The following is a 21,758-nucleotide window of genomic DNA, read 5'->3' as shown; positions in this document are numbered from 1 at the left end:
GATAGGAAACTCCCAAAGTAAAGCAGTCTTCTGTAAGGATGTTGCTCATTCAGTAGCTGTCATTTTTCTTTCTGAGTCAGTACTGAGCCAGTTAGGGTGACCAGAAGCCCTGATTTTATAGGGACAGTCCTGATATTTGGGGCTTTTTCTTATATAGTCACCTATTAACCCCCACCCCATCTCAATTTTTCACACTTGCTATCTGGTCAGCCTAGAACCAGTGCTCAACCCATTGCATTAGCAGGCACTGTGCTGGTGCCAATGAAGTCTTCTAGGTAAAGGGCGAAATCCTAGCCGTACTGAAGCTAATCACAAAACTAGCATTGAATTCAATAAGGCCAAGATGTTCAATGGAGTCAGACCATTTTTTAAAAAAAAACTCATGGCAACTTTTGCAAGAGTATGGTATGATAACTCCAGGGAGCAGACCAAATTTTAGACTGATTAATTAATTACATTTTGCCTACTCGCATTGCCTCTCCATTTATAAATGGATAAGATGTTTTAGATCATTATACAAGAATTAATGTTTCTGTATTCTGGGACGGAATACAGCAGCTGCTGAATAGAAATAGCTGCATGTCCGTGGTGAATTCTGGTGTAAAGTTCATAAAAAAGCATTCTGAAATCCTTCTGAATGATGGACGGAATATAAATGCACAACATTTATGTTACTGAATTATTTTTTTTAAATAAATTATATCCTGAAAGCCTTCAATTCTTCATTTTTAAAAGTAGCATCCTTATAGGAGAGCAAAGCTAGGCTGAAACCCACCAAAGAGAGGATGGAAAAAAAATAATAAAACTAAAAAATGTCAAATCAGTTTTAATCAAACTCTGTTTAAAGCAAAGAAAGACATGGAATGGAAATTTGCTCCCTATCATGAAAAACCAGGAGATTTCTCTGTGAAGGATGGGAGGTGTAAGGGAGATTCAATGCAATTTGAGGGGCTTTGTTGTCTAGTCTGTTCCTTCTATATCAGCCTAAAATATTTCCATGAATGTAGGAACTATTTAAATGATTTTTGAGACTAGAAACATTAGTCTCTAATTTCAATCTGTGAATAAAACCGACAGCTGCTCTAAATGATGAGCATGTAAAGATTCTTGTTCCATGTACTAGGAGAGAGTAAGAAAGCTATACAATCATCCAGAGCAGTGCTACTCAAAGTGGTGGTCCGCGGACCTGCGCGCACATTGGAAAAAAAATTGCCAGTCCCCCACATCAGATCTAGAGCCTTGGAGGGAAGGAATGGGCTAAATCCTTGGGGCATGGCTAGAGAGCAAAATCAGTGGTGAAGCTGGTGCAAGTGCATTAGTATCTCTGGGCAAACACAAAAACCCAGTAGCCTAACTAGTCAGTAGGCTTGGGGCTCAGTTGTTGTTTTCCTTGGTTTTTACTTAAAGAACTGCATTTATGAGTGAAGAATAAATGTGCTTACAAAGTGAATCACATAGGCTGTGTTTTGTGTTTCATTTTATAAAGCCCTTATGGCTTGGCTTGGCTTTTTTATTTTTTACAGAAACAGAACAGCGGGAATTTTTTTGGTGGGTTAAGGAAAATCATAACAAACTCGCCTGTCTGACTTTTATACAGTTTTAGACAAAAGCAAATATTTATGTCAAGGCTAACACCGGAATATAATTCAATATGTTTTCCCACAAAAAATATTAGAGCACTTGTAATTTGGAGGCTAATCTATCATGCAGGTTATAATATAAGCTTAAGGCAGGTTCATGATTAAATTCTCTCTGCCTCTAGGTTTATGATGCCAGCTTGCCTGATCCTGCATTTTATGCTCAGGCTGTCATGGCCTAAGTACTGCACTATGGGACCAGGTTCCGAAGATGGTTGTGCTGGGTTTGTTTGGTTTTTTTAGTCTCTCTCTTTCCAAAGGTTCTGATCCGATCATTATATGTTGTTTTTGGTTTCCATAGGGCTGGGATGGAGCTCGGCGGTCCGTGATAGGTGACAGCCCAGAATTATTATCTAACTACTATGATGATGTAAGGACAATGTATGAAGTATTTAGAAGGGGATTTAACATATCTGGTAAGTGATGAGGATATGTAAATATTATTGTATTGACTAAAACCCCACTGGGCTTCAATGCTGCTATCTCAGCGCTGGTCAGAGCATAGAATTGGGTCTGATGTCCTTGGAGAAAACAGCTGTACAGATTGGGGCTTAATCCCACTCCCAGTGAAGTCAATAAGAGGTCTGCTGTTGACCAAGATTGGGCCTTGCTGGCTAGGGAAACAACCGGTCCAAAAAAATGTGGGCCTGTAGGAGTTTTGAGTGAAGAAGTGAAGCAAATTCAGGCCACAATCAGCTTCTTAACTGCAGAAACCAGCATACAGCCATGGAAGAGCTTCACAGACTACAGCAAGCATGGAAGCCATGGTATTTTTACTGAAGTGGGGCGTGTGGGTGAAACTCAAAAGTGGCAAAATGGCTGAGGCCCCTAAATCCCATTGGCTTTCATAAACACTTCAATCCCTTTGGCACTTTAGAAGATGTTATCTTATGGCCATCATTTTTAATCTTGGGTGCCTAAATTCAGATTTAAGCACCTGAATAAGTAGTTTGGCTTCCAGAGCTGCTGAGCACCTTCCAATCCGCTGGCAATGATCATGGAGTTCCGCATGCAGAGGGCTTGCATCTGACCCTGCTTGGGTAAATGGCAGAAATTTTGCAAGGTTCCATCTGCATAACTTAGCAAATAAACTACACCCTTTCCACCACTGATCTTTCTCAGTTGACCTACATCTGACACACTTAACTGTAAAAAGTGCTGTTTTAATTGTCTAGGGATAAAACAGTGGCTACAGGGAACAGAAAGCAGAAATGATATATTTATCTTGCAGTAATTAAACTAAAGGGAGCAAGCAATAAATCTCTCTCTGGCCTAGGTTGATACTAATTTTGTAGCTTGAAATGTCCTCAAGAAAGCATCATGTTAGTGCTATTAAAAATTACAGTTGACGCAAACCCTGCCAACGGATGGTTTAGATGGATAGAATTATTAAGCATTTTTTGTCTGCATTCCTTTATTTGAACTGTGATTTTGGAATGGCAGGACTGGTCCAGTGGATAGGACACTAGGAGCCAGGAGCAGGGGAGAGTCTGAGTAGCTCCAAGATTATGACTCTTAAAGGATGCCTTTGTCACCCTTCTAAGTATCAGCTTTTCCTATCAGAGCCTTGCAAGAGCACAAAAGGAGTGGGGAGGAGGAAAGTACCTGAAAAGTACCTTTGACCTTTTATTAATGAGGAGTTTCCAAACACAGGTCCTGATAAGATGGGTTTTTTGAGTCAGAGAGCTCTTGAACTCTGTGAATTTCAGAGTTCTAATGCCAGAGTCCTAACGCAGCCTGAATTCTTAAATTCTGTTTCCCCATCTTTATATAAATAAACTGGTCTTGACACCTTTTTGTTCTTTATTACTGCACCTGAAGTTTAAGGTGAAAAATCTTAAAAATGTAACTACATGAATAATGTTTGAACTGATAAGCTGAGGAAAAGAGGAACAGGAACAGGGGTAAAAGAGAGGGAGGCGAAGAGGATGTAATGTATGGGACTAAGTGAAAGGAATGCATGCAAGTACAGGTTCTAGTCAAAGCCCTGTGATCTGCACAGTGGAATTTGCCTCAGAGTCTGTCTCATGTTGCAGAATTGGGCCTTGGAATCTAAGCACTAATGTCAAGAAAAAAGGTTTCTAGCTTTCATGGTTATCGGGTTGGGGGGAGGAGGGGGCTTCCAAACTTGAACCAAGTATAAACCAGCATAGCGATGCCTGCCTGAGTCTGCAGACAGCCTGAAACAATAGCTTTGAGAGGTGTGTGATCTTGCCCTCATCTCTGTGAGATGTTAACTTTGAAACCTAATGATGACAGTTTAAATGGCAACATTGGTAACTGATCATTTAGCAGGAACACCCGGTAAATGCGTCCCACAGTCCTCAACTGCCTCCCACACCTTCCCAGATGCCAAAAGCTCCCACTATGTCTTTCCCAGCTGCCAAACCTCTCAGCCTTGACCGCTTTTACAAAGCAGTTATAGGTTTTCAATACAAAATTTTGCAGTACATTGAAAATTAAATGTACAGGCAGAGTAAATTTAATTACATTCAGTATAAAATTAAATTACACCTGGAATACTGTATCGGTTCTACATTAAATGCAGTAAAACCCTCCATATTTAACATGTATTTGAAGCTTTCTGAGCATTTCCTGTCTGGTACCCTGAAGTATGTCATTATTTATTATTATTTGCATTTCCATAGCCCCTAGGACCCCTAGTTATGGACCAGGACCCTTTGTGCTAGGTACTGTGGAAACAGAACAAAAAGACCTGCCCCAAAAAGCTCACAATCTGAGTATCTAGGCTCCTGGCCACCGATTTAATGGGGCCCTTGCTGTGATCCTTTTTGGACTTGAACAAAACACATGAGCTTTGTTCTCAAATGGTTGGTGTTTTAATGCCACCAGAACCCTCAACAGAATAACTGCTGTATATGATGCAGTTTGTTCTTCGGTGATGAGGCACATGTAAGTACCTCAGTGGACAGGTGGGTTATGTGTGGTGAGGTATGGGAAGAAAGGCAATTTAACATTCCAAGTATTGCTGTCCCCTTTTCCACAGTGAGACACTTATGTTCTCCACTCCTCTCCCAGAGAAGTGCATTTTTATTAGGAATAATTTTGATTTCCTAGAGCTTCAATGAAAGGGCAGTCAGATCTGTGGGAGGTGACATTTAGGATGAAAGCCACTGTCAGATAATGATGTTCACGCTGTCTTAAGGAAAAGCTGGTTTAACAGGGCACTGGGCCTGTTCAGTGTCACCACCACCTCTGCAATTTTGAATGAAGGCTCAAAATGGTCCATAACCCAGTGCACCATTATACAGGGCTGTCTTCCTTTTTAATCTGGCAGCACTCTGTGTGAACTCTGCCTCAGAGAAACATGGATTGACCTTGATAATAACAATGGGTGTAACTTTTAGAGCAACCTCCTACTGTTAAGGTGCTCAGGGTCCTAGAATTCATTAGCACTTGGCTCTAAGACCCCCCATAATTTTGTAATCTGTTTATTTTGTTTAGAGAATGGCCCCTGTCTAGGATTCAGAAAGCCCAAGCAGCCTTACCAATGGTTGTCGTATAAAGAGGTGAGGTTATCATGAATCTTTCTTTCACCAAGAATTCTTATCCTTTCTGTCTAAACGTAGCTGTTTTTAAAAGAAACCTCTAGTGCTATCCTGGAGAGCGGGGGGATCATGTATTATTTTACCACTTTCAATTACCTGCTTGTTTTCATTTGAGTCAGGATCCTCCAAGATGCTGCACACCTTCTGGCAGCTGCTATAAGCACTCTTCACTTCCATGGAGCTGTCTCAGCACTTAACAGGATTGGGAGCTTAGTGTTGACTAGTAGTGGTATTGATTTACAGAGCATCTTTCGCAAGCCAAAGCTTTGGAGAATTACAAACCCTGGGTTGTATCCTGATGGCTTCACTCATGGAAGTAGTTCCACTGACTTCAGTGGGCATACGTGTGTATAAGGTGTACAGATTTGATCAAATGTGATTACTTTGCCTCACTCACCACTGTTATGCAGCCACTTCTGGATGGAGCAGCCGTGTAATAGCACTCAAAGTATTATGCACACTGAAATAAATAAACTACTGATTAGCTCTAAGACCAGAAATAAAGAGCATCAAAACAATTTCATGTGGTGGGGGAGTTTTAAGTACGCAGAATTTAATTGCTCAAGTTGGAATTTAGCCAGGGCTCTAGAGTGAATGCCAAAAGTGTCATGAGTTCCTTAATGGTTACAGGAGACCAGAGTCTGTTTTATGTGTTATCCAACAAACTAATATTAGAGCCCACCACTGTAGATTAGGTTTCATTTGTGTCTGCTGCTTACATTCCTCTCTCTTTTAGGTCTTTGAAAGAGCAGAAGCTTTAGGATCAGGGTTACTCCAACAGGGATGTAAACAAACAACAAGTCAGTTTATTGGGATCTTTGCACAAAATCGTCCAGAGGTGAGATGTTGCTGTAACCTCATGCAGTATTAACAATATTCTTGAGTTTTGATCTCACTTTAAATTTTAAACTCATTAAGTGTTTTAATCACTCCTCATCCCTTACCCCTTTTCTCTTTGTAACATCTCCTTCCAGTGGATCATTTCTGAGCTGGGTTGTTATACCTATTCTATGGTGGTGGTCCCCCTGTATGACACATTGGGCCATGGAGCCATTCGTTACATTATCAACACAGGTAAAAACAGACATGCATAAATATCATTGAGGTTTTCAGAAAATCATTTTTGCTATGCAGAATGACTGATTTCTCTTCCGCTTTCCTAAAGGCAGATGCTTTGTCTCAGTGAATTGTTTTGGCTGGAAGTAACCTGAGCTGGGTTATATAGTATATCTCTATGTATCATGGCAGGATCGGCTTTATTATTCTGAAATTATCCCTAATGGATAAACTTTGTATATTTGCAGCCATGCATCGTCTTGCAGCTTGTTCTATTGCTGAACTTAGTGTAGTGTTTATAAGTTTTCCCTTATACATTTTTTCTGTAACAACATTAGCCAATTACTACATATTTTGTTCCAATGACAAGTGCTAACAATTAATCTATCATTTAGTAACCTCACTTTATGCATGTATTTTATTTTGAACATTATGGGTCTTGAGCCTTAACATTGCACCCGTCTTACTGGGATTTCTGCCTGGCAGGGTAAATTCTATTATGTAATAGACTTCCCCAAAAAAATGAGACTCTCTCTCCCTACAAATAGAATTTTAAAGTTCTAGGGTCCCAATCCTGCAAAGCACTTAAGCACATGCTTAACTTTAAGCATCGGAGCCAATGGGACAACTCACAAGCTTAAAGTTAAGCCCCTTCTTCAAACTTTGCAAGATCAGGGCTCAGGACCGTAAGAGCAAAATATAAAGACTTTTATAAAGTCTTTTATAAAGGCTCAAAAACTAAGAAAGGCTGTACAATTGTTTTGCAGGGACTGGTCTGAGCCGTAATAATGCAAAAGCAGGGCGGATTTTTAGTGGCATCTAACTTTATAACCCATATGAAAATGAGAATCCTGAATACACACTGCTTTCTCAGAAGGAAGGTTTTTGTGCTATAATCACTTCCCTCAAGACTTCTGGACACTTGTTTGATGTATATTTTTAAAGAATGGGCTAGATCCTCTGAGGATGCAAACTGTCAATTTACAATTAATCGTGGACACAAGTTGAGGATGTATTTCTTTCTTTTTTTTAAATGTCCTTTCTCTTTTTATGCCCTTTCTTTCCACTGCATCTTACATGTTGTACAGATGGCCAATTCCAATTGAGGACAGCGAGAGTTTTTTTTATTGACTTCCGTGGGACCAGGGTTTGGCCCAGTGTGCATTTCAATTTGGCTCAAGGAGAGCTTGGCTGTTATTTCTGTGGCTGCAGGATAGCTCAGGATCATAACAGCAACCAGGCACTGACAAGATCATTCCAGTGAGAAGAATTATCTCAGTGCTACTATCTGTTCCTTTTATCATTTTGGCTTTGAGTTTCTAACAACCACTTCATACCATTCAGGGTTGGGGTTTTTTTTGGGGTGGGAGGTTCAGTTTTAATATTTTTAATTGAATCCTAAAATAATTGTAGCTGTCGGTTTGATGCACTTTGTGCTACAAACAAATATTTGCCTTACCACTCATTCAATTTCAGATACAGTAGTGTGCTCTGTTCAGTGTTGATTTATGGTGACGAGGGTTAAATATTAAAATGTACTTGTTTCCTAAGAGAAAATATATATTATATTCCAAGCTCTCATGGTATAAATATAAGATGACTGTCAAAGACTGATTAGCAGAGATTACTGTGAAGGTGCAGCTAGTGTTAAATTTAAGTAAAAAAAAAATTATTTTGTTTTTGTTTTTTAGCTGATATTTCCACAGTAATCTGTGACAAACCAGAAAAAGCCAGAATCCTCCTGGATCACGTGGAGAAAAGAGAAATGCCAAGCTTAAAGTCTATTATTCTGATGGACCCTTTTGAGAAGGACCTAAAGGAAAGAGGGCAAAGATGTGGTGTTCAGGTCCAATCCATGCAGGAAGTAGAGGTGAAGTTCCTATCCCTCTTGTTTAATGTTAGACTCAGAAATAATCAGCTCAGATATTATTTGATGAAATCCAGGAGATGGATGTTCAGTGAAAGCAAGAAGCTGCTTCTCATGAATAAAGTTACATTATTATTAGTAGGCACATTGATCAGCTACTTTTTCTCTTTTATGCTGGATTCTTTTGTTTTATGTATTTTTCTCAGAGGTTTTACTGCAACTAAACTTTGTTCTAAACCGGATCCTGTAGAGATGTCAGGGCAGGATTTTCCTGCTCTTCTTTCTCCCTTTCTGTCTCCAGCTTCCTTGGTCATTTGCAGTTTATTAACAAGCACGTTAATCTGCATATGTTCGAATGGAAATGATTTTGTTAATATTCTTTCAGGCTTGTGGCCGTGAGAGTCGGCGTGTCCCTGTGGTGAGTCCAATCATTCTTTTCTCCAACCTTTAATTGCGTGTAGTTACTTTAAACAAATTTCACAAATGAAAGAGAGAATAATTTGCCAGAGTGTGCACACCAACCCTGCACTGTGTTTGCATGTTCATTAAATGTAGTGTCTGGTATATTCCTCAGCAGGAGGTGACTGACAATGAAGGATCCTAAAGATGCTCCATTATCTTCTACTAATGGTCTGAGTAGTGGATCTCATTTGCTGAAATGTATGTTATTTGCTTCATAAATTATATCCCCTGAATCCTTAATTAGAACTTCAGGACATAAACCCAAGGAAGCAATAATAGAGGATGAGACTCTACAGTGTTCTTTAAAGAGCTTTGTGAATGCTAAGTGTGAGAATAAGTAGGACAAATTAAACGAACCATCTTCAAAAAACTGCTAAACAAAATTCCTGACTTTAGAATAGATTTCAGACTACATGAATTTAATAGTGTCATTTATGAAAGGCAAATGAGCTACAAGTCAACAATAAGACAGTATAAAAACAACGTAATAATAATTAATGGCTCCAGTTAAGACATCTTGATTGCCAGTCAGAAAAAAACAGGAAACATCTCAGACTAGATTCCTATAGGTTCATCTGGGTCCACATACAAACCCAATCCCTAACCCTAGTTTGAGAGCTCTATCCATCCCCAATCCTAATCCTTGTTCACATCTGCTAACTGGTCCCATCCTTAACTCTTGCCCCAGCCTGCTAACAAGCCTGAATCCTAACTCAAACCCTAATCAGAATATGGACCCACCTACTATCCCAGGGGTCAGCAACCTTCAGCACATGGTCCATCAAGGTAATCCGCTGGCAGGCCGCGAGACATTTTGTTTGCATTGACCGTCCACAGGCATGGCCCCCCGCAACTTCCAGTGGCTGCAGTTCACCGTTCCCAGCCAATGGGAGCTGCAGGAAGCGGTGGCCAGCACGTCCCTGTGGCCTGCAGCTTCCTGCAGCTCTCGTTGGCCAGGAATGGCGAACTGCGGCCACTGGGAGCTGCAGGGGGCCATGCCTGTGGACGGTCAATGTAAACAAAATATCTGGCAGCCTGCCAGTGGATTACTGATGGGCCGCATGCTGAAGGTTGCTGACCCCTATATTATCCCAACAATAACACTAGACAAAGCTCTTCAGCCTGCCCTCTATCCTAACCTAACTGATGCCTGTCAACTGGCATGAACTCGTAACCTTCACCTGCAGTGTGATCCTACGCCATGAACCTCAGGACACTGACCCACCTCAATCTTCTGTCTCACTTTTGCCCACCAAATAGCTCCAGACATAAGGTTGGGGCTACTAGGAAGTCATGGGTTACGGTAAACATAAAGGAGTGAGCTAGCATTAGGAATTAAATGTGGATTAACGTTAGGGGAGAGATGGCTTTTTTATTGCAAATCTCATATATGGTGATTTTAATAAAGCCTCAGATCCTGGAGTCATGTTATTTCATAAGAATCTCCATTTTCCTTTTTGGGGGGGAAGTAAATTTTAGCCTGATTGAGAGAAAAGCTTGAAAACATGTCCTGAGTGAATCCTAACGGTTTAAACCCCAGCCGCAAATAAAAACCACACTCTTTAAAATTATAATCCCAGGATTTTTAACCCAATCTCAAGATTTTTGGAGCCTGATTTTACACAAATGAGGTTCAAATGCTGGCCTGGGCTGGATATGTGGGCACAGATGAGGGTTCTAGTCAGAACCAGCACGTGGACCCAGACGACAATTAGGAGTAGGGCAGCAACAAGGCTCTGAGTAGGACTGGGCGTGATGGGAATGGGAGGGCAGGCTATGATAATAGTAAAGGCCTGTGGGGAGGCCCAGGCTAGGGCTGGGGCTGCCAGGGGGCCCTGGGCTAAAGTTAGGCAGCACAGTCTAACTATCCAAGTACAGTCCCTTGTGATGTACTCAGCTTGCTATCCAGTACTCCTGCCCTTGCTACCACAGCTATGTTGCTATCTTTAGTGAGCTACCTTGATCAAAGCTTGTTTGGGGCTAGTAGTATGGTTGAATATTATGGTTGGGCCTTCTTGCTTTTCCTAGGGAGGGCTAGTGATGGTGTGTGCTAATGGCTTCTGACCAGAGTTAGGCTTGAGGCTGGTTGACATTCTGTTTTTAGAGTTTGTGCCTTTGGGCCATCCTGGCTTTTGATGGTTATAGATGCTGAGGTTGAGACATTTGATGTTGGTTTAGCTGGCCAGTTCTGGCTGTGATAGGGTTCAGATGTGTTGGCCAGAAAAATCTACCTTTGGGTCTGAGGCTGGCTTGTTAGCTTTGATTAGGTAGGGTGCATCCCAGTTGGCTAGTTTGGAATAAGTTTAGCATTGGGGCTGGGTGACTGCCTCAGGCTAAGTTTGTGGCTGGAAATGAATATTCTAGGTTCATTTTTAAAAAGCATTTTCTCTTTGGAAAAACCTTTTGTGAGGGAAAAAATTTCAAGTGGCTCTACTGTTGACTTCACTGGGTTTGGATTGGGCCCTAAGCACCTTTCACTAGAGAAGAGACTATTTATGAGGTGTGCACAATGCAATCCAATGGTTTCCTGTTAGCACTGCCCCTTTCATTCTTCCACCTTTTTAGAGCTGGACTTGGATTGGTCAATCTGTCATGTTCGTTTACTACATTCTAAAGCAAAGAACAGAATTACAGATGGGGCTGTTATTAGTTTTGTGGAGTTAAAAAAGACTGTGGTGGACATTAAGGGTCCATACCTTCAATCCTTACTCAGGCAAACTCCTAGTGGTCATTAACTCAGAAGTCATTAACTCAGCCCTGAAGTCATTAACTCAGACTTTGTGGTTTGCATATGGACATCTCTAAATCTTGTAATAATAAAAGACAAGTTACTGTTATCTGAGAATTGCTTCCTCTCTCTATTTCAGTGGAGACTTGTGATGTATTTAGGATAAGGGATAACTTTCATTCTTTTATGAGAGTGGCCCTTTACAGCAGAGTCTAGTGGTCAAAACCCATAGCCCTTTATTAGTTGTATCCCCGAATCCTTTTATCTTCCTGTTTCTCTTCCCACTTTATTTTGTTCTTGTATGATTTCTGAGCACTCAGTCCTACAAATCAGACTAAGAGCTAGTACTCTGATGTAATCTCTAGTAGCAGAACTCCCTTTTATTCACCTCCTGTCCTTGTTTCCAAGACAATCTCCCCACAAGGAAAACATATCCTGACTGCACTGAAACACTCTATTTCCCTGACACTACCATTTAAAGTGCTCAGCATACTGTCATTAGCCATACTAGGAATCAAAGGGCTTTGTTTGTACTACAGCGAGGGGTGTTCTCACAGAGTAAAAATGGGACAGGTCCTGCAAACACTTACACATGTACATTTGTTTTAGAGGTCTACCCTATTGAACTTCCTACACTGTAAGACTGGACCCTAAAACAGCAGTTGCAGAATTACAGAAGAATAGGATTCATGTGCCGACACAAGTCACCTTCATGGTCTTGGTGACACTGTGTCTAATTTTACACTCCACAGCACGTCAACTCACAGTAAATGTTCCTTAGGAAACAAAACAATAACCAGAAAAGACAAATCACAATGGGTGGCCACGGCACAGTCATGAGTTATCTTCTGATCAAATGGAAGATGACGTGCGTCATCCCTGCAGAGCCAGCTATGTGTAGCCGGATTCAATTCTAATATTAAGTATAATATTTAAATGGTAATTAGCAAAGTTTACCCGATGCGTATGAGTGGATTCCTCCACTACCGCCACCTTTGGAGACTTCTTGGGGTTTCTGTAACTGAAAAATGCACCACGGCAGCACCAGTCAAGAGCATGTTGAAAGCTGTTGAATTAGGTATGGTTTTACTAAGAATGACTGTGGTACTGCTGGGTGCACTCATGGCCAATTATGCAAAAGAGGCCTGTAATTCTGGGTGTGTTACTTTTTGGTGGCCCAACTTGACACACACAGGGCTTGATCTTCATAGCTGCTGAGCACTCACCGATCTTATTGACTTCAATTGCAGATAGCAGCACTCAGCAGTGAAAGTTAGGCCCAACATGTCTCAAACTGGACTTCCAAAAACTAAGGCCCCCAAACATTTAAACATATTAACTACATTGTCAGATTAAGGCTGGATGCATGGTAGACAGAAACCTGACTTCCAAATACTTTACAGGTAAAAATGCTGAGTTTAATTTCCTACAGTCTTATTATTTGTTACTTGCATGTATTTGGTGCTTGTGGCTATTTGTGCAAATGCTGGTACCTTCCAAAAATGTCCCTAATTTTTAGAATGAATGAGCATTCAGCCAGAAATTAGAACAATATTTGTTGTTGTTCTTAATAAAAAGTTTATCATCCAGTTAGGGACCAGAAAAAATGCCATGTGACTTAGAGAACCCAACACATGACATGAATAACAAATAGAAAATATCTGTTTTCAAACTCATCATCTATATATTATTCATCCCAACTGTGAGACACTCATGAATAACAAATACAGATGAAGAAAATCAGGATCTGTTAGCAAATAATGTCCTAATCCCCAAAGGGGCCAAATGCTTAAATATTATTTTTAACAAGGAGTTCAAACAGCTGTCATGCAGAAGCTTGAGGACTGTGGTTTTCTTTCATTAGGGAGTATAGCATATTATAAGTAGGCAAGAATCTTGCAAGATGGACTCGTCACACTAAAGCACACTCCTTTAATGCACTTAAACCTAGGGGAAAAGAAGGAAACTAGACCAAATGGATAAAAGTACCAGAGGAAGAATTACATTATGTGTTTTTGAAAATTCCAGGAAAAAATCGAAAGGACAGGGTTGAGATATTATTGGTTCAATAAAGAAGTGAGCACAAAGGCCAATGATGCTAACCTGTGACTCTATAATTTCCTTTTTCTTTGTGTATTTCTAGCCTCCTCGACCAGAAGATCTGTCAATTGTCTGTTTTACGAGTGGCACTACAGGTAAGAGAACAGACATTTTAATCGAAATACATTACATTAGACTACCAAAATCAATCTGAATACAGCTCACCATGTATAAACACAATCTAGCTCTGGCATATATAGAACAATGGTATTTGTTTTATGTCTATTAAGTGTGTGTGTTATATCCAAATATATATAAAATTATAATCAAATAAAAAACTTAAACTACACTGGTATAAAAATGCAGAAAAATTATTTTTTGTAACTCCTTAAATAATATATTTTGGCAATATGATTTTCCAAGTGTATGAAAATGTACTCTGTGTGTATCTGTTGGATTTTTTAAAAATTTCTCTCTGCAGATGTAAAAAAAAAGAGCATAACTGATACTTATTCCCAGTATCCACCATGACATAAAAGCATAACACTTCAAAATAGAAAAGCAAAAATAGAAACCTAGAGCTAATCCTCTTCCAAGAGTTCTTCAAGCATCAATCCGAATTCATATTGCGGCATGCAGCAGTTATCTGTGGATTAGGAACACATTCCAGAAATGCACTTTAGTCCTGAAATACTGATTAAAATACCACTCTTTTGTCCACATCTGTCATAGAATCATAGAATATCAGGGTTGGAAGGGACCTCAGGAGCTCATCTAGTCCAACCCCCTGCTCAACGCAGGACCAATCCTCAACTAAACCATCCCAGCCAGGGCTTTGTCAAGCCTGACCTTAAAAACTCTAAGGAAGGAGATTCTACCACCTCCCTAGGTAACCCATTCCAGTGCTTCACCACCCTCCTAGCGAAAACGTTTTTCCTAATATCCAACCTAAACCTCCCCCACTGCAACTTGAGACCATTACTCCTTGTTCTGTCATCTGCTACCACTGAGAACAGCCTAGATCCATCCTCTTTTTGAAATCCCCTTTCAGGTAGTTGAAAGCAGCTATCGAATCCCCCCTCATTTCTTTTCTTCTGCAGACTAAACAATCCCAGTTCCCTCAGCCTCTCCTCATAAGTCATGTGCTCCAGCCCCCTAATCATTTTTGTTGCCCTCTGCTGGACTCTTTCCAATTTTTTCACATCCTTCTTGTTGTGTGGGGCCCCAAACTGGACACAGTACTCCAGATGAGGTCTCACCAATGCCGAATAGAGGGGAATGATCACGTCCCTCAATCTGCTGGCAATGCCCCGACTTATACAGCCCAAAATGCCATTAGCCTTCTTGGCAACAAGGGCACACTGTTGACTCATATCCAGCTTCTCGTCCACTGAAACCTCTAGGTCCTTTTCTGCAGAACTGCTGCCTAGCCACTCGGTCCCTAGTCTGTAGCAGTGCATGGGATTCTTCTGTCCTAAGTGCAGGACTCTGCCCTCGTCCTTGTTGAACCTCATCAGATTTCTTTTGGCCCAATCTTCTAATTTGTCTAGGTCCCTCTGTATCCTATCCCTACCCTCCAGCGTATCTACCACTCCTCCCAGTTTAGTGTCGTCTGCAAACTTGCTGAGGGTGCAATCCACACCATCCTCCAGATCATTAATGAAGATATTGAACAAACTGGCCCCAGGACTAACCCTGGGGGCACTCCACTTGATACCGGCTGCCAACTAGACATGGAGTCATTGATCACTATCCGTTGAGCCTGATGATCTAGCCAGCTTTCTATCCATCATATAGTCCATTCATCCAGCCCCTACTTCTTTAACTGTCTGTTCTTGGGGTTGTCTATCACTCTGTACTACCCACTAGTGTCCTCAAAATGGCTTCCTTTGTGGTAGCCAAGCAAGAGTCAACAACTGAAACTGAACAGCCTTGTTCTGAGTTACCTTCCAAGAACAGAATTGTCTATTGCTTGATAAGCACAGAATGTAGGCAGCACAAGAGTCTAGGCTGTGACCTGCCATCTACTGGGGAGAATGTGTATTGCAGAATAGGTAAGTGTCAGTCCAAACACAGTATTTAATGCTGCAAGTCTATTAAAAGCATCTTTTCCTCTGCATCATATATGTTTTACTGTGGGAAGTTATACCTGAAGTGTTCTGCGTTGCAGAGAATGCAAACCAATGAACGAAGGGAGGTTTTTTTGTTCCATTAAGAACTTTATAATGAGTGTCCTTTATAAAGTAAAGAGTGACCATGGTACGGAATAAATGCCTCACGGTGGTGTACATTCTAAATATTGGACAAACCACGGCAAAGTCACTATAACTGTCAGGTATTTGCTTTTAGTTTAATGGCATCCACCGTACATATATGAGTCCCAGAGGCTAGCCTGACAGACTAGTGGTAAAATGACACACTACGATGGTAGGCAATAGAACACAGCAATCACAGAGCCTTTGCTGTGTTCTGGGCTGAGAATGTTGTGGACACAGTCTGCTCAGCCTGCATGGGGGATGAAATCATTTCACTTCTCAGCCGCGAGCCCCTGGGCAACTCAGGTTCTGCACTCACATTGTGTGCACAGAGCTGTGTCCAGAACTCCTTGTCCAGACACTAAACACATCCTCTAGGAGTTGGGACAGCAACTGAAGGAAGAACTGTAGGATCCTCCATGCTCAGAGAGGATGTTTATTAGTAAACTCAGGAGTGGATTTTAATTTTTGTATATGATTCATAGGATCAGACATACAAAATGCCTTCACAGAAGGAAGAGAGAGGTTGACTCTGAGATGTTTGGACTCACCTTCATTTTTTTTTTCCTGATTTGTCAACACAACTCCTAACTGCGCATGAGGCAATGGTTGTTGCTAAGAGTGGAAATGTACATGAAACATTTTTATGCAACTCTGTGTACTGACTGCTCTGAAAAAACACCCTTCAGTTTTTCAAGTACAGACCAGTGACTAATCTTCCAAGGAAACCTATCTCCAGCAGAGCCAATTGGATGTTGATGAAGGCTTTCCATGGTTCAGCAGAATTCACCAGTAACTCATGGATCCTAACTTGGTATAAGCAGTAGGGTGACCAGACAGCAAGTGTGAAAAATCGGGAGAGAGGGTGGGGGGGTAATAGGAGCCTATATAAGAAAAAGTCCCAGAAATCGGGACTGTCCCTATAAAATCAGGACATCTGGGCACCCTAATAAGCCGCCATTTACAGGCTCAGAAATGACACTGGATGAGAAGTGTCATATAAGAAGTGGCAGACAAGCTCCTCACTGAAGTGACACCTGAAGACTGTCATATTTTGGTTATTGATTAACTGCCCGGAATCACTTACCATTGTTGATACTCCTCAGTTGTGCATCTGTGTCCATGTGCTGTGCTATCTTGAGGATATTTTGTGCTGTCATCTCTGTGAAGCAAATTCAAGTAGAGGATACTTTAATGATGAGTACTGGTTGATCATAGGATGACTATGAGCCGCCAATGTGATATGGTCGTGAAAAAAGCTAATGCAGTCTTGGGATGCATTAGGAGAGGTATTTCCAGGAGGGATAAGGAGGTCTTAGTACCGTTATACAAGGCAGTGGTGAGACCTCACCTGGAATACTGTGTGCAGTTCTGGTCTCCCAGTTTAAGAAGGATGAATTCAAACTGGAACAGGTACAGAGAAGGACTACTAGGATGATCCGAGGAATGGAAAACTTGTCTTATGAAAGGAGACTCAAGGAGCTTGGCTTGTTTAGCCTAACTAAAAGAAGGTTGAGGGGAGATATGATTGCTCCCTATAGATATATCAGAGGGATAAATACCAGAGAGGGAGAGGAATTATTTAAGCTCAGTACCAATGTGGACACAAGAACAAATGGATATAATCTGGCCACCAGGAAATTTAGACTAGAAATTAGACGAAGGTTTCTAACCATCAGAGGAGTGAAGTTTTGGAACAGCCTTCCAAGGGAAGCAGTGGGGGCAAAAGATCTATCTGGCTTTAAGATTAAACTCGATAAGTTTATGGAGGAGATGGTATGATGGGATAACATGGTTTTGGTAATTAAATATTCATGGTAAATAGGCCCAATGGCCTGTGATGGGATATTAGATGGGGTGGGATCTGAGTTACCCAGGAAAGAATTTTCTGTAGTATCTGGCTGATGAATCTTGCCCATATGCTCAGAGTTTAGCTGATCGCCATATTTGGGGTCGGGAAGGAATTTTCCTCCAGGGCAGATTGGAAGAGGCCCTGGAGGTTTTTCGCCTTCCTCTGGGGCACGGGTCACTTGCTGGAGGATTCTCTGCTCCTTGAAGTCTTTAAACCATGATTTGAGGACTTCAATAGCACAGACATAGGTGAGAGGTTTTTCGCAGGAGTGGGTGGGTGAAATTCTGTGGCCTGCGTGGTGCAGGAGGTCAGACTAGATGATCATAATGGTCCCTTCTGACCTAAATATCTATGAATCTATGAATGACTTAAAAATAAAGGGGGGAAAAGCTATATCACTAATATGCTGTTGTTCCATCCAGGATGGGTTCTGGGAAAGGACTTGTAGCAAAGTGAACTCTGTTTGCCTGGACATTCTGTCAAATAGTCCCAGGCTTCTGGTGATTAAGGTTATGAAAACTGGTGCTCTTCTCTGATGTGTTTAGTGTCACAAATACTCTGGGACACTGAATTCAGCTGTTATTCACATAGAAAAAGGGGGAGGAAGGAAGGGATATATTTACCGAATTTCCTATTTGCAATGGTGATGATGATGGTTTGAGCAGACGGAGCAGATGTTCTGGATTATCTGAATATGCAATGAAAATCTTCACGGACCGAATAAGTGAATTCAAGTGTTGAAAGAAACTAAGAATCCATCTCATTTCCCAGGATGTCTGAAGATTTCTCGCTGGGTACTGAAAGAAAAACACTTAATTGATATAGTTGGGGGTATATATTCTAGGATGCATTTCAGCGAGGTAATCAAACTAAGGCAGAGTATCCAATAATTGTTTTGAAGAAAAATTCACGGGGGCAGGTTTCTCTTGCTGGTCTGAACAAGAAATGGATGAGTGGACTGGTGCATTCACAAGTTTCTCCTGAAGTCAACTCTGTGGAAGTACAGCTACCCTCTGAATTGTACAGGCTGATTTGAGAAAAATTTTTTTTGGCAAGACACACAATGTAAGACGAGCAGTTTCTTGGTCTCCTATGCACATCTACTTTTTAGCTTGGCTCACAGAATCCTCTTTCTGTCTGGATTCCCATGCCTGTGAGGCTGCCTTTTCCCCCACCCATGAATACATTCGTACTTTATAAGAAAACCTGCCTTATCAAGCAAGCATCTGACAGTCTGCGTAGCACTGAAACTTGCTGGTGGCAGAACGGTTCGCTCTCTCCCTGACTATGGGTTATGAAACGGAATGGCATGCATGTACGTTACACCAAAATAGTACAACATTTTAGAACTCTTTCAATGTAATATAGTAACTTTGCCAATTTTTTGGTAAAAATTTTTTGGTTTTAAAGATGGGATTAAAGTGCTTGGAACACTGTTTAAAGACATGTTCTAAAATACTCTACATGTTATAAATGTCCAGTTCATTCCAATAAATATGTTCAGTGGCAAATGTTTGTGTTCAGGGTTCACTTAATTCGTCTGAATGTTGTGTGAATTTGGTGTTCATGCAATGAAGGGAGAACGAAGAGAACACGCATTGTGCAGTCTTGTCCATGAGGCTCTAACTGAGCTCAACACCCCTGCTGTTCCTGGGCAGTAACTGCTGATAGTGCTGACCTGTGCAGCGTCTTTGTGATCTGAAGAAGTATCCACGGAGGGAGTGGCATGGTACCTGCAAAGTTTGTGAACTGAAGAGGAATTGAAGCCCAGTCCCTAAAAGAGAGCCTGATACATTAACCTCCAAGCCACTGAGACCCCTTCTAAATGCCAGGGGCATGATTCATTTATCTAGGGAGCAAATTCTGCCTGGACGTATAGTTTGGGCAGGCCCATTTACTTCAGTGGGATTCAACAGGGCATGGTTTGATTCATCATGCACCTGTTATATGACAAACCGCTCCATCTCCTTTTTGTTAAAGAATGAAGGCTTCTTTGAGGGCCAGTTCCACCCAGCCCGTCCCAGGAAGTACAATACAGTGGCTCAGTCTGATTTTAAAACTAATCTACTTACCATTTATGGAGGGGAAATACGGCCCCCTTCTGACAATTTACTCACACTGAGTAGCAACTTACTCTGTGACTAGTCCCTTTTAAGAGTGATGAAGAGGGTTGGTGCTGAGGCAAAGGAAGATATGTCAAGTCCTAGTCACTAGCACTTCAAGGTCGGGAGTCCCTTTACTCCTCCTGACCATGGTCCTGAGAATGGATCGATGCTAGGTGTTTTCTATTATTTACATGCTCAGAAGTATTTAATGTTCTGTGCTGACTGTGTCCTATTTGCCTAGGGGTAAGAAGTGCTGCAGTTTTATCTGTGGCCCTGTGTGTTACCCAGTAATCTCTACACTTTGGTGTATTGAGAGGTGTGAACATCAGAAATGTTATTCAAGTGGCCATGAAGAAGCCAAAACTCAGAATAGAGAAGACAGTGGTGCTAATGTCAGTGAACTGCCAAAGAAACCTTCAAGTTAAGAGCTCATTCTTAGCCAAAATCTCGGTGACTGGTCTGTGTGTCAAATGGTATCTTGAGCAGCTACAAACAGAGAAGAAAACCTTCAGTTAAAACATGCTATGCTTATTTTACAGTAATACTTTATAAAAAGTTGCATATCATTCTTAAATCCTCTGATTCAATGGCTGATTCACAGTATCTGGCCCAGAGAATGGGCAATAAAATCATGTTATTGGTCTTCTGTGTGTTTATATTGAACATGTATATATTATATCTTTGTATATTTTATTGCATAGAAACAACTCATTTGTGAAAATTGCTATTTTAGAATTCAGGAAGGGACACTGAAAAGAATTTTAACATCTCCAGGTCTTAGAAGCCTTTGAAAATTTACTACAGGGTCTTTTATTAATGCTGTTTCTTTTTTCTTTTTTTTTCTTTTCAGGGAACCCCAAAGGTGCTATGCTGACTCACAGGAATATGATTGCTGATTTGGCAGGCTTTCTGAAAGTGACAGAGGTGAATACCTTGATCTAGAGAGTGTTACCGCATCCTTTGACTTTTTCAGTTTGAATTTTTGGGTTATTTCAGATCTATCGAAGATGTGGAAATATGCTCAAGGAGATAAGTGAAATCTCACTCTTGGGGCCCAAGTCATTGAAATGGGAGCAAGGTTAAGCCCTTAGTGGTGAATGACAGTAGATTTTCCCCCTCAACTACGGCACATGCATTTGGGGCCTGCTTCTGCGAGATGCTGACTGCTTTTAGGGAGCACCCTCAACTCTCATTAAGTCAATGAGTTGATCTTGCAGTACTGGGCCCCTGGTCAAGGCCAAAGAACCCAGTAAAATTGTGACTCGTGCTTAGAACTTAAAAAATGACGACAAGCTTCCCAGGGATGCCCATACAATAAACCAACCTCTAGAGAAAATTAATTTCCCACATGTTCGTTATTTGTTTGCTAGCCATCGTTCTGCACACAATGTATATAACGTATATGATAACCTATGCAACATATTTTAAATATTACAAAAATCGTTTTATTTATATTAAAACACAACTTGTTACATCCTGTATTTTGAGTATGATATATGTGACACTGTGTAACATAATTTTTAAAAAATAGAAAACTGGCCAGTTTTTATATGGTGCAGTACATTTAAAACATGCATTTGGAGACCATACTTCCTGTATGGGAAACAGCATTGCTGAAGCACAAATTAATCATGTTAATAGACTGCTAATACTTAAGTGGTGGAAAGAATCTACTGGTACACCGTAAAAGGTCCATTGGCTGAACTATTACAGTTAAAGAAACAATGTACTGTTAACACACCCACCTGTTTCCTGGCTTGAATCTGTAAAGGTTCCCTGGTGTAAATCCCAGTCCTGCAAATACTCATGCATGTGATGAGAGTAATCCCACTGAACTTGTTTAAGTATCTGCAGGATTGGGGCCTCATTAATGATCACCATAAAGTGTCAATGGGACCGTTGACAGTAGTAAGAACTAAGAGCTTGACCCTGCAAGATACTGAGCACCCTCAAGTTCAAGGGAGTTTGAGGCTATTCTGAATTTTACAGAATCAAGCCCCAAAGGCCTGATACAATGTCCATTGCAGGAAATAGGATTTTTTCCATTGATTTCAAAGGGTATTGGTTCAAGACCTCAGACTGCCATTAATAGGGTTGCTAACTTTCTAACTGCACAAAACTGAACACCCTTACTCTGCCCCTACCTTGCCCATTCTCTGAGGCCCCACCCCCACTTACTCCTCCCCG

At 41.1% G+C, this 21,758-nt stretch overlaps 1 protein-coding gene across 1 annotated transcript in view; it reads left to right on the top strand.

Annotated features, from left to right (window-relative positions):
- The window catches only part of ACSL6 (acyl-CoA synthetase long chain family member 6), a 54,943-nt gene that overhangs the window by 6,460 nt on the left and 26,725 nt on the right, over nucleotides 1-21,758 (top strand). Inside the window, exons 2-9 of the mRNA XM_077824824.1 lie at nucleotides 1,939-2,053; nucleotides 5,103-5,167; nucleotides 5,943-6,044; nucleotides 6,181-6,280; nucleotides 7,954-8,132; nucleotides 8,515-8,547; nucleotides 13,463-13,514; nucleotides 20,422-20,495. Coding sequence (XP_077680950.1) covers nucleotides 1,939-2,053; nucleotides 5,103-5,167; nucleotides 5,943-6,044; nucleotides 6,181-6,280; nucleotides 7,954-8,132; nucleotides 8,515-8,547; nucleotides 13,463-13,514; nucleotides 20,422-20,495 — 720 coding nt within the window. The remainder of the gene's footprint in view (nucleotides 1-1,938; nucleotides 2,054-5,102; nucleotides 5,168-5,942; nucleotides 6,045-6,180; nucleotides 6,281-7,953; nucleotides 8,133-8,514; nucleotides 8,548-13,462; nucleotides 13,515-20,421; nucleotides 20,496-21,758) is intronic.

Source organism: Eretmochelys imbricata, chromosome 8 (assembly GCF_965152235.1).
Source record: "Eretmochelys imbricata isolate rEreImb1 chromosome 8, rEreImb1.hap1, whole genome shotgun sequence".
Taxonomy (NCBI): Eukaryota; Metazoa; Chordata; order Testudines; family Cheloniidae; genus Eretmochelys; species Eretmochelys imbricata.
This window is presented reverse-complemented; position numbering and strand designations above follow the sequence as displayed.